At 43.2% G+C, this 12,191-nt stretch overlaps 1 protein-coding gene across 1 annotated transcript in view; it reads left to right on the plus strand.

Annotated features, from left to right (window-relative positions):
- Positions 1–12,191, plus strand: part of ADAMTS16 (ADAM metallopeptidase with thrombospondin type 1 motif 16) — an 806,542-nt gene that overhangs the window by 248,109 nt on the left and 546,242 nt on the right. Inside the window, 1 exon segment of the mRNA XM_029589991.1 lies at positions 2,993–3,076. Within this exon segment, the coding sequence (XP_029445851.1) occupies positions 2,993–3,076 (84 nt within the window).

Genomic DNA, 12,191 nt, shown 5'->3' on the forward strand with positions numbered 1-12,191 from the left:
GACCCTGAGTTAGCTGTTCTGGTTGACACAGAGGACGAGGAGGCCAACCGTCGAAGAGGACGTCCCTCCTTAGCCCTTTGTTGAAGGCGCCGATCAATGCGCCCTGCCAAGTCGATGAGGGAGTTCAGATCCTCCGGGAGGTCGCGGGCTGCCAGCTCGTCCTTAATCCTGGCAGCTAAACCCTCCAGGAACACGCCTCGGAGAGCATCGTCTTGCCAACCTACTTCCAGGGCGAGGGTGCGGAACTCCAAAGCGTAATCTGCAAGGGTCCGTGCTCCCTGCCAAAGCTGGAGCAACTCAGAGGTTGCAGAAGCCTGACGTGCGGGTTCATCAAAAGTAGACTTGAAATCCTGCACGAACCGGCTCAAATCACTCAACGCCGGATCATTCTTCTCCCACATGGGAGATGCCCAATTCAGTGCCCGCCCATCTAGCAGCGAAAAGATATAGGCCACCTTAACGCCATCCGATGGGAACTGGTTGGGCAGAAGAGCAAATCGCACAAAGCATTGGTTTAAAAACCCGCGGCAAGCCCGGGAATCCCCAGAGTATCGGGATGGTGCCGGAAGCTGCGTAGGCGAATGGAGAGTTACCATTGGTACAGGTGCGGGTGCAGGTACAGGATCTGGTACGAGAGGTTCTGCATCCATACGCGCAGCCAACCGTTCCACGGTGGCAGCCAGGGAGTCCAACACTTGTTGTTGTTGAACCAGACGCTGGGCCAGGCCCGGAATGGCCTGTAGGCCGGCGAGATCTGCCGGATCCATGGCCTTGCAAACTGTTGTAATCCGGAAGTGGATCCTTAGGCCGACCGTTGTTGGGAGGCGGTTGGGAGGCAGACACGCACAGCCGTGGAAAGCTCTTCGCCTGGAAACCCGTGACGCCCCCAGAGGAGCTGTGAACGCCCGGGTCGCTAGGACTTAGGTGACTTCGCCCTGGAAGTCCGAGGTCCCCCCAGGAGGAGCCCGTAGGGACCCGGACCGCTGGGACTTAGGAGAGAGGCTGGCGTGGAAGGAAACCCGGACCGGAACTGGAACAGGAGTGAAGGCAGGAGAAAAGGTGAAGACAGACCGTGATCAAGGCAGGCAGCTGGAATCAGAAGCGAGTGTCAATCCGTGGTCAAGGCAGGCAGCAGGAATCAGAAGCGGGAGTCAGTCCGTGGTCAAGGCAGGAAGCAGGAATCAGAAGCGGGAGTCAATCCGTGGTCAAGGCAGGCAGCAGGAATCAGAAGCGAGGGACAAACCGTGGTCGAGGCAAGCAGCAGGAATCAGAACAGGAACGCTGAAACTGGCAAGCAGGAACAGGAGAACCTGGAACAGCAACTAACTCACAGAAGTGACCTCGTTGCAAGGCAAAGCAGGAAGGGCTGGAGCCGACTTAAATCCCCCGCCTGTGCTGACATCATCCAGGGGGCGGTTCAGCACATCCGGGTGCTGGACTGTCAAAAGGCCGGCCCTCGCGCGCGCGCGTTCCCCTCCGGGGGAGGAGTCATCTGCGGGACTCGGCGTCTCCCACGAGGCAAGACCGTCGCCATGCGGCCAGGCCGGCCCCGGATCCCGCGGCTCGCGGGTCGCGGCAGGACCCCGGACCCCGCTGAGGAGGTAAGGACCCGGTTGCCAACGCGGCGACCGGGGCCGTAACACGCACTTTTATGTAAAGGGAGAGGAAGAAAATGTATTTTATTTATTTTTATTGTACATCACTTTAATTTTATGTTGAAAGGCAGTCTATCAAATAAATTAAGTAACTAAGGAGGTATTCCTGGGAGCAGTGTCAGGGAAGGATTACCACGTATGAGTGCAAGCACAAACAGGCACACATGCACACACATGTAATTTTGATTGAAAAAATTCCTCCAGACTTTACCCTTCTGCATGGTTTGAAAGTTGCCACATTTTTTGTAATGATTAATCCTATTATCTGAGGACTGATTGTCTAGCATTTTGATCTTGTTTGGATGATAACATAACCTAATCTTGCTATTCACTTGCAAAATATCTATGAGCCAATGACTGATCCCATCCCAAAGGTTAAGATCACTATCATAACTAATATAGGAAAACCAGTCATGCTTAAAAATAGTTGTATAAGTTGTTGTATGCTTTGATAATATAAAAAGCAGGACAGAAAATCATCTGGTTTCAGCTATTATTGATCTTGTCACTGACAATTTAAGCCTTATCCATGCATCGGTGTCTTAATTTTGTACATTCCTAGTCAGAATTTTTACACTGTGTTCCTCTGCTTTCCTTTGCTGCATTCAGAAGCTTCCTTCTTTCTCACCTCTTCCTTCTTGCAGTCATTATCTTCTCCTTTCTCCTGAGAGAAATGTTTTTACAAAGCATACACTGAAAAAAATTCTTAATATCAAGCAGAAAACTTGCAACTGATATAAGGATATTTTCCAAGCCTGATGGAATGCAACTTGCCTGTTTTAAGTCTGAAAATAAGCATGTACACCTCTGTGAAGAATAAATAGATATTACAAATTGAGAATGAACAGCATTGTTTACAGATGTAAAATAATCTAGATTGACTCCACTCTTCAACCAGTCTAGGCATAGAAGAGTTTCTGTGAATTATGTTAAATGTACTGCATCAGTTTGAGCTGCCTGCCTTCCCATTCCAGACTTCGGGCGAAGCATGGGTCCATGTCGGGGGACATACTGGATTGCTTCCCATTCTGAAAATTGTCTTCTTGAAGCTCTTGAATAAAATTTACACTTGCTATTCTTCATTGACTGTGGGGGGACACTGATAGTGCTTGCACACATCGTTATCCTCTGTGCCTTATCCTTTGGATGTGTGGATTGCAGCTCCTGCTACGGTTTATGTCTTTAACCAGCCTAACCAGATAATAGCCTGTAACATTTTCAAATGGTAACATCAAGGTGTCAGATGAGCAGGATCGATGATGTTATATTAAAAAACGTATGCAAATGCCGTTTCAATTTCCCTTTTGGTTGAGTTGTAATACTGTATTTGTTTTTAGGTGTCTGCTTTGTTCAAAGATGGAACAATTGGGGGGAACATCAATATTGCAATTGTTGGTTTAATTCTGCTGGAAGAAGAGCAGGTAAGTCTGAGTGACCAGGCTAGCTAGAAATGACATCAGCGCAAACAGAGTTCATGGATGGATCATGTTTAAAGTATTTGATTTTCTTTTTTATATGGACCTGGTCAGAAAAAGGAAGGCTAAGTGTATCCATTCAGTAATATAGTTCATCTGACAGGTTAAATTGCTGTGCCTGTTCTCTATCCTTCCTCATTAAAGCACTATATAATGCATAGAGCTGCCATTACAAATGATTGGTTCCCAAGACAAAACCTTACTTTCATACCCTTTGAAATTTGACTAGATCAAAATAGCGAATTGAGAATAAAATGAAATATTTAAAGTAGGAAATTGTTTCATATCGATTTGTTTGAGATGCGTATTACAAAATAACTGCTGGTTGTCCTTCAAAAAACGTGTTGCATTACACATTTGGACCTTATTAATAAAGATTTTTTTTCCATAAGCACAGATTGGGGAAAAATCATTTTTAAATAAGACCCATTGTTTGTTGTCTGTTATAACCAAGGTGTTGACCCAGGTTCCAGAGGTCCCTTCTACCCCAGCAAGGTCAGATGCTAAGGATATCCATAGTGAATGTGCATGAGCTACCTTTGCATACCTTGTGTGAAAAAAAACTGGGTTCATCTGAGTATGTTGGTTATCTTGAACATCAAGCCCTATCTGGAAGGAGGGACTCTAAAGCCTAGTTAAGAACTATTTTCTCTAACCAGGACTTCAATTAACATCAGTTTATTGCTTTTTCAATGTCCAGAAATCTTGAAAAGTAAGACAACAAAAGGATGGTAACTGAGTTGAAAACATGCATTTATTTAAGAATTTATAAACTGCTGTTACAGAGTAACTGTTATAGGTGAAGCTTGTTAATCTCCTGATTAAAGGCCAGATTAGAATTCTAGCTGCAGGCATAGAATGCCTTTCCTCTCTGCTGGGGATATACACTCACAGCCTTCAACTTCAGTGCAGCAAAAGTCGTGCTGTAGTGAATGAAATTCCTGTGGTACTGAAGAATGCCTGGACTGCAGAGGTTAAGTGCACGTCACATCAACCACAGCACAGTCCTCATTTAACATCTTCTGCAATGAATCTGAATTGTATTGGATTTGAATTTCAAACACACCAGTGCTGAAAAGTCTTTTCCTCTATACAAGCAAATTATAGTAAATATGCAAAAATAATGTAGCTCACAGTTATATCATAACAAAGTGTCTGGCTCATCCTTCGTCCAGGCATCATATAAACTGGTTTCTATCATTTATTTGGTGACACATTGATTAAGGAGGACATTTCTCGCTCTTGATATAGTAAACCAGTATTTTTTCATGACAAATAATAGTTTACTATTAAGTGAGTTCTTTGTAGTATAGTTTTATTTCATAAAAAAAAATAAGACGTGCTATGCTGGGTCAAACCAAGGTCCATCAAGCTCAACATTCAAAAGTGCCCAATCCAGGTCACAAGTACTCAGCAGATCCCTAATAGTTGCTTTATTTTTTGTATCTCACTCTTGTGGGTAATAGGGGTGTGCATTCGGATTGACCGCATTAGTAAAACACAACTCATATTTTTTTTTTACTTAAAAAATTGATTCGACATAAACGATCAGATTTCCCACATATCGAACATAGATATGTTCGATATGTGGGAAATCGCGATTGTTGAGCCAAAATAAAAATATAAACCCCCTCACCCTCCTTAATCCCCCCCCCGACTTACCACAACTCCCTGGTGATGGAGCGAGGAGTGAGGACGCCATTTCTGCAATCCTTGGCGAGAAGCATGTGACATCGGCGGCACGTCGAGTGACGCCGGCGTCACGTGATTCCCGGCTCGTTCGCGCCGGACGGCTCGTTCGGCCCAAAAAGAACTTTTGGCCAGCTTGGGGGGGCCTCCTGACCCCCCCAAGCTGGCCAAAAGTTCTTTTTGGGCCGAACGAGCCATCCGGCGCGAACGAGCCGGGAATCACGTGGCGCCGCATCACTCAGACGCGACGTCACGTGATTCCCGGCAAGTTCGCGCCGGACGGCTCGTTCGGCCCAAAAAGAACTTTTGGCCAGCTTGAGGGGGTCAGGAGGCCCCCCCAAGCTGGCCAAAAGTTCTTTTTGGGCCGAACGAGCCGTCCGGCGCGAACTTGCCGGGAATCACGTGACGTCGGCGTCACGTGATTCCCGGCTCGTTCGCGCCGGACGGCTCGTTCGGCCCAAAAAGAACTTTTGGCCAGCTTGGGGGGTCAGGAGGCCCCCCCAAGCTGGCCAAAAGTTCTTTTTGGGCCGAACGAGCCGTCCGGCGCGAACGAGCCGGGAATCACGTGACGCCGCGTCACTCGACGTGCCACCGACGTCACATGCTTCTCGCCAAGGATTGCAGAAATGACGTCCTCACTCCTCGCTCGATCACCAGGGAGTTGTGGTAAGTCTGGGGGGGGGATTAAGGAGGGTGAGGGGGTTTAAATTTTTTTTTTGCACATATGTACATATACCCAACTCATTGGATTTTTTTTATGTCCATATTGGCCGCAAGTGGGACCCCCTTTCGGACATAAAAAATATGAACATAAAATTTTGCTCTGCACATCCCTAGTGGGTAAGGCCTGTCTTTCCCAAGTCTACCTGACTAATAACTTTTATGGATTTATCCTTCACTTGTCCATCCCTCTTTTGAACCCCACTATGTTGGTCACCTTGACCACATCTTCTGGCAATAGATTCCTTAATCATGATATTTCAGCATTTTTTCTTTCATTTCCTTGGTTCCACCAAATCAAAATAAAATAGACAATGGCTTGGCTGCACATTTTACTTACTGAATCGCACGCAAATGCCTAATAGGGCCATCAACATGCATTTGCATGTTGAAGGCGCTATTAGGTTTGGTGGGTTGGACGCGTGTTTTCCGCCCCTTACTGAATAAGGGGTAAGGGAAAATGCATGTCCAATGGCAGGTTAATAGTGTGCTTCGTCGGAGCGCACTGTACTGTATCGGCCCGCTAGATATTTAAAATACATTAACCTTTCACCAGCATCAGACTTCTCAGACAAAGGCCATGTTCAATAGGAATGCCTCTCATGGATTTGAAATAAGGCCCTCAGGATTGAATGCCATAGCCCTGAGTTCTGAGATTAATTTTACATAACATCTTATTTTACGTGCTGAGCAATTATTACTTCCACAGTGACAGTTTAATTATTCTGTGTTTAAACCATTTTACTGCTGGAATGCATCCAATTTGAAAAAGGAAAGGGAAGCTATCTTTTGATCCAACACCTGTTAGCTTTATTGAAAGTAATTGCCCCCTGAAATCACTCACAAAAAAAATCTAAAGTATGCCACCTCACTTACAGAAGTCATTACCAGCTGGGTTCATTTATGGGGACTCCATTAAGGACCCACTGTTGCTCATTTCCAGTGTGCATCACATGATATAGGTAGGACTTCTGAATTTCATGAGGCAGAGCTAGTTTTCAGTCTTCATGTCTCTAGCATACTGTTTTTTTCTGTTATAGGAAGGATATACCTTCACTGAGTCATATAAAGATGTCTTTGCACTATGACTTTGCTTTCATTTATGTTTCTGTTTGTTCAGTGTGCAGTTCGCTCCATGGCAGGGCTTCCCAAACCTGTTCTGGGAACCCCACAGTCAGCTGGGATTTCAGGTTTAGCTCATGCATATTCATAGTGGGTATCCTGAAAACCTTACTGGCTGTAGGGGTCTCCAGAACAGGTTTGGGAAGTCCTGCTCTATGAAGCAAAGCAGCAATGCTCTCGTAAGTCGTCTAGAGAAGAGAATTTCATGACCTTTTTTATCTCTATGTTGCACCTCAATCCTTACATGCCCCATTGGTTATTCCTTTAGTGCCTACCATTTGCAAATATATGTCTCTATATGCAAATATATGTCTCTATATGCCTTAGATAGAGAGGGTGTAGAATGTTTCTACATTATTAATATTATTACTACTTGTCTCCTATTCTATTGTAGAAATAACAGTCAGTAAACAATTGTGGGTAAAACCTTTTTAATAGTCTAACACAATATATTATTTATTTTATTTACTATTGAATAAAAGATTTTCTATATCACTTATAATAGAAAATCCATGCTAAATGTTTAAATATAAACATAAACAATAAAATAAACATAAAGCAAACATAAAGCAAACCTAATCAAATAAACCATGCAATGCAAATATTTAAAACATCTCAGAAATAGATATCAAAAGGAAAGTATAGATATCATCATCAGGAAAAAGCTATTTGAAATAGGTGGCCTTTTACTTTTTTCCAAAAAAAATGTATAATCCTCTACATCCTGAAACTTGACAGGTAAACTATTCCCTAAAACTGACCCTGCTATTGAAAAAGCACAGCCAAGGGTAACTTGAAGATGAAATGCTTTAAAGTGGTATGTATTTAATGAGCTGATGTGCAAGGTAGGTGGGACCCTCCCTTGAAGAGCCTTTTAAATAAGTGTAAGAATCTTAAAAACTACACATTGCGCAATAGGCGACCAATACAATTATTGTAAGAGAGGAGTAATATGATCCTTAACAGAACAAGAAACAATCATGCTGCTGCATTTTGTGGAAGCTATAAGTTCTTAAGTGAAAATTTTGGCAAGCGTACATAAAAGCTATTGTTATAATCTGCATGTATTAAGATGAAATCCTAAACAATCATGCAAAGTCACTCTTAGGCAAAATGTACTGCAGTGTTCTTTTCATTCTAAGATTAAAAAAGGCTGATTTTATGATAGCATTCAACTGCAGTTTAAAAGATAGTAGGGAATCAGATAGTATCCCTAAGTTTTGAATGGTGTCAAGATACAGAACTAAAACACTATCAACTGCCAGACTGATCAGCTCTTCAGAGATTGCTGTCCAGGTAACCCACATTGCTTCTGTTATAGCAAGATTCAAAACAAACAGGCTAATTTTAAAACAAACACGCGTCTGCCTATACACACACATATCATCGTGCAAGCAAAGAAGATACACTGGCATTTTAAATCGTGCATGGATTTGCACACATAGGGCCGGATTTTAAGAGGTACATGCGGGCATACATTTGTGTGCGCAACCCAGCGCGCACAAATGTACGCCCGATTTTATAACATGCGCATGCAGCCGGGCGCATGTTATAAAATCCTGGGTCGGTGCACGCTAGGGGGTGCACACTTGTGCACCTTGTGTGCGCCGAGCCCTAGGGGAGCTCCGATGTCTTTCCTCGTTCCCTCCGAGGCCGCTCCGAAATCAGAGCAGCCTCGGAGGAACTTTCCATCAGCCCCCCTACCTTCCCCTCCCTTCCCCTACATAATCCGGCCCCCCCTCACCTTTGTTTAATAAGTTGTGCCCGCCTCTGGCCAGGCGTAGGTTGTGCGCACCGGCCAAGTGCCGGCGCACGATCCCTCGGCACGGCCGCTGTGCTGGAGGCCTCGGTCTGGCCCCCACCCCGCCCCTTTCAGAAATCTCCGGGACATACGCGCGTCCCGGGGCTTGCGCACGTCTCCGGGCCTATGCAAAGTAGGAGGATTTACATGCGTAACCCTTTGAAAATGTGGCCCATATGTTTTAAAATACACCAGCCGCGAGGAAGCATACTGCTAACTTTAAGAGGTTATTGGAGGACAGCTAGCGCGTGTGTCTTCCATAGGACTTTGTCAGCGTTTACGTGCGTATGTAGGTGGATTTTAAAACATGAGGGACAACCTAGTTTCTCCAATTAGTCCACCAGTTTGCCCAGTTAATGCTGAGGTCTTCCAGACCCCTCTGGTTCTTTACCCTGCATGCCCCCTTCAGTTGATCAGAGCATTTAAGCCCTAAAACTCGAGTTCTACAGATTTGCTCCTTATCTGGAACAGCAGTAAAGTTACGTGAATACCAAGCCGATGCATGCCACGGTCTCTGGGTTTAAAATACAGAATTATGTGGGTAACTGTTGGCCCCGCCACGGAATTCCCATGCTTCACCCTTGCCCCATCCCTTTTCCTCTCTCTTAGTTTTGACACGTGCTCTGGTATAATATGCACATACTTCGCAGCTTTGTAAAATCCAGGTTGATTGTGCGCGGCCCACATACGTGCATATGTGGGCATTTCTGCATGAGTAACGCTTTTAAAATCTACTTTAAATTGTTTTATCTTAATCAGGAACTTTTAACATTCAGACAATTTAACATTGACTCAGTAGTCAAGGATAAATTGTTTCCTACAGGAAAAAGTAACTATCATCCACTTACACTTTAAAATTTAAGATGTTATAGGTGGAAAGAATAATACCTAGGGTGGCAGAACAAGGCTGAAGATAATGCAGAGCCTTGCGACACCCCTGAACAAATCACTTTCCATGTAGAATAACATTATCCTATTGTCACATTCTTGGGGTGGAATAATCTAGTTGAGGAAGGTGGGAGTCAGTTCACTCTTCTCTTATTTTCTATTCATGGTTAAGAAAAACATTATCCACAACATCCAAGGCACCCCTTTAGTTTTATAGTAAAATTCAGGTTCAGTTTAATAAGAAAAATATAAAAACATACAGTCTCTGGAACAATTAGCAGTACACAGTTCTTAGGCAATTCTCTTTAAGGTAGTTCAGTTTTTCTTTGACAAAAAAGCAATAATCTCCTTTTAAATGCACAGTTTTAAGTTCATGAAGCAGCACAGTCTCTAAAGCTCTATTATTTCAGGATTAGTTTGTCACCACCCTCTGTTGACTGAGTTTATTGTTGTGCATATTTTCCTTCTCAAAATGTCTGCTTACTCTATTTTGTCCACATCCCAACCTTAGATCAGGTAAGAAAAAAAAAATAAAAACCAGTCAACAACTTTCCATTGACTAACAAGGTTGCTGGAACCAAAGAGGGAGAAAAAGTAGGAAAAAAAAACCTCTCAATTGAATTTGCCCTATTAATACAGGACTTTTCACATCATGAGCTCCCTCATTCTCCATCAGCTCTTCCATTTCTGTGTTGGTCAACCTTGGCTCCGCTTGCTCCTCTGGTGCTGCTCCTGCAGGGAGAAACTCCTTTTCCTGTTCCTTTTTAATTCCCTTTCTGGCCTGATCAGGTGTGAGGGGTCTGCCCTTCCCCCTCTCAGTGCAAGAACTGCCTCCCTCTTCTCATTGGGTACTCCAGTCTGGCCTTCTTAACATGGGAGGAGGTATTCATCTGTCAGGTCCAATGACCCCCTGCAGTACACAGGTTGGGAGGAGTATGTTAATGTAAATACAAATGGGGTTCTTATTTTACAGCACTGCAGGTAATATACGATATACTCCACAACAAAAAGATAGGCTTGTATCTACGCCAAAGGCATAGTCCAGGTTTTTACAGAGTGATTCCTTCTAGAAGACAATATGAACACAGTTTAAGAAAAGATTTCATAATACTGCTTCATAGTACAAAACACGTCACATAAGCAAAAACTCAAGGGTCTCCTCCAGGATCCCATACTCTGGTTTGGCCACCATGCCATCTAAATGCTGGGTTCACTCAGAGAATCAATCCAGATCCTCAGGGATGGAGCCATGTAGAAGGCTATCTCTATAGTAGAGTGAGCTTTTTGTCAGTCATCCTGTGTACTACAAGCAAATATACTTTTTCCCCTGACACCATTTACCTTTCTCCTCTCTGTTCTGTTTGTCTTTCTTTCTCTTTTTGGATAGACCACCATTTTATCTGAAGTCCCATTCAGTCCCCCATCTCTCCTGCTGATAGTGAAGGAGCACCTCCATTGCACCTATCCTAATTTGCTGGTGATGTTCCAAGAAGTATGATCAAACCTATCTCACTACTCCTTCTCTAATCCCAAGTGAGAATAATCTATTTAGAAGGATGACATGATTAATGGTGTCAAATGCTGCTGAAATATCTAGGGAGATTATAATTACTAAACCCCCATTATCTAGGCAGCACAGCATATAGTCCATTAAAGAAACAAGTAAAGCTTCTGTACTGTACTTATTGTGAAAGCCACATTGATGTGGATTTAAAATATGATTGTCTTCCAAAAAAATCAGTAAGTTGCAAGAAGACAATCTTTCCAAGCAAATTTACTAGTGTAGGGGGAGTAAAGGTTCATCAGTAACTTGGTAGTACATCATTTGATAGGTTGCTCTTCTTTTTTACAGGTATTAGCAAGCCTGTTTAAGTCAACTAGTCATAAACCCTTCTAATAGAGAAAGGTTCATAGACCTAGGCTAAATATCTAAAAAATGAGATTTTGGTCTGCAAAGAACACAAAATGGGCAAGCATCAAGGGAACAAAAAGATGCGTTATGCTTTGCCAAAACCCCTTCTAATTCAGTGGAAGCAACACTTTGGAAATGTTCCCAAAGTTTGGTGACAGATTCTTGAGATGACATCTGTATTGGAACAAGAGTTTTGAAGCTTGCAACCTTATCAAAGCAACATGTTGCAAATTGTTCACAATCAGTTTGAAACCTGCCATTGACTTTTCAGAGGCTGTACAAGGTTTCAAACTATTTCAAATAAATCCTAGGGATGGTTAAAAGAAGATTACAATCATGAGATATAATAATTTCTTTCAGAAGTCTCAAAAGCAGACAAATGCTTGGTGATACTCATCCTTATAAATAAGAGATTTGGATTTCCACCATTTACGTTCTGCTACCTGCAAATACTTTTTCTTATAGCGCAACTCCTGAGTAAACCATGGAGATGACAGCAAGATTTCTGTTCGCAAATGGATGCTACTGTCTGGATAACCTGAATAAGTGTATTAGTAAAAGAATCAACAAATGCATCCACAGAATAGAAGGTCAGCAAACTTTGTGCCAATAGCCACTCAGACTCACATTTAACCTGGGCCCTTCACTATGATGAGCTGTACAGTCTGGTGAGACAAGATGATAATTAAAGATGAATAAAGAATAATCAAACTATTGGACGGGTTCATCTCTAATGTCAAAGACTTGCCTTGTTGTAACCCAAGATTCTGGAACAAAGAAAAACTCCAGAATGTCTCCTGCACAATGGGTAGGAACAGTTATTAACTGAGAGAGCTATAAAGCTATAAGGACAGTGAAAAAGTCATTGAACTTACATTTTGTACTGTTACTTAAATGGGCACTGAAGTCACCAAGGATTATCAAATTCT

The sequence above is a fragment of the Rhinatrema bivittatum genome, chromosome 2, assembly GCF_901001135.1.
Source record: "Rhinatrema bivittatum chromosome 2, aRhiBiv1.1, whole genome shotgun sequence".
In the NCBI taxonomy this organism is placed as follows: domain Eukaryota; kingdom Metazoa; phylum Chordata; class Amphibia; order Gymnophiona; family Rhinatrematidae; genus Rhinatrema; species Rhinatrema bivittatum.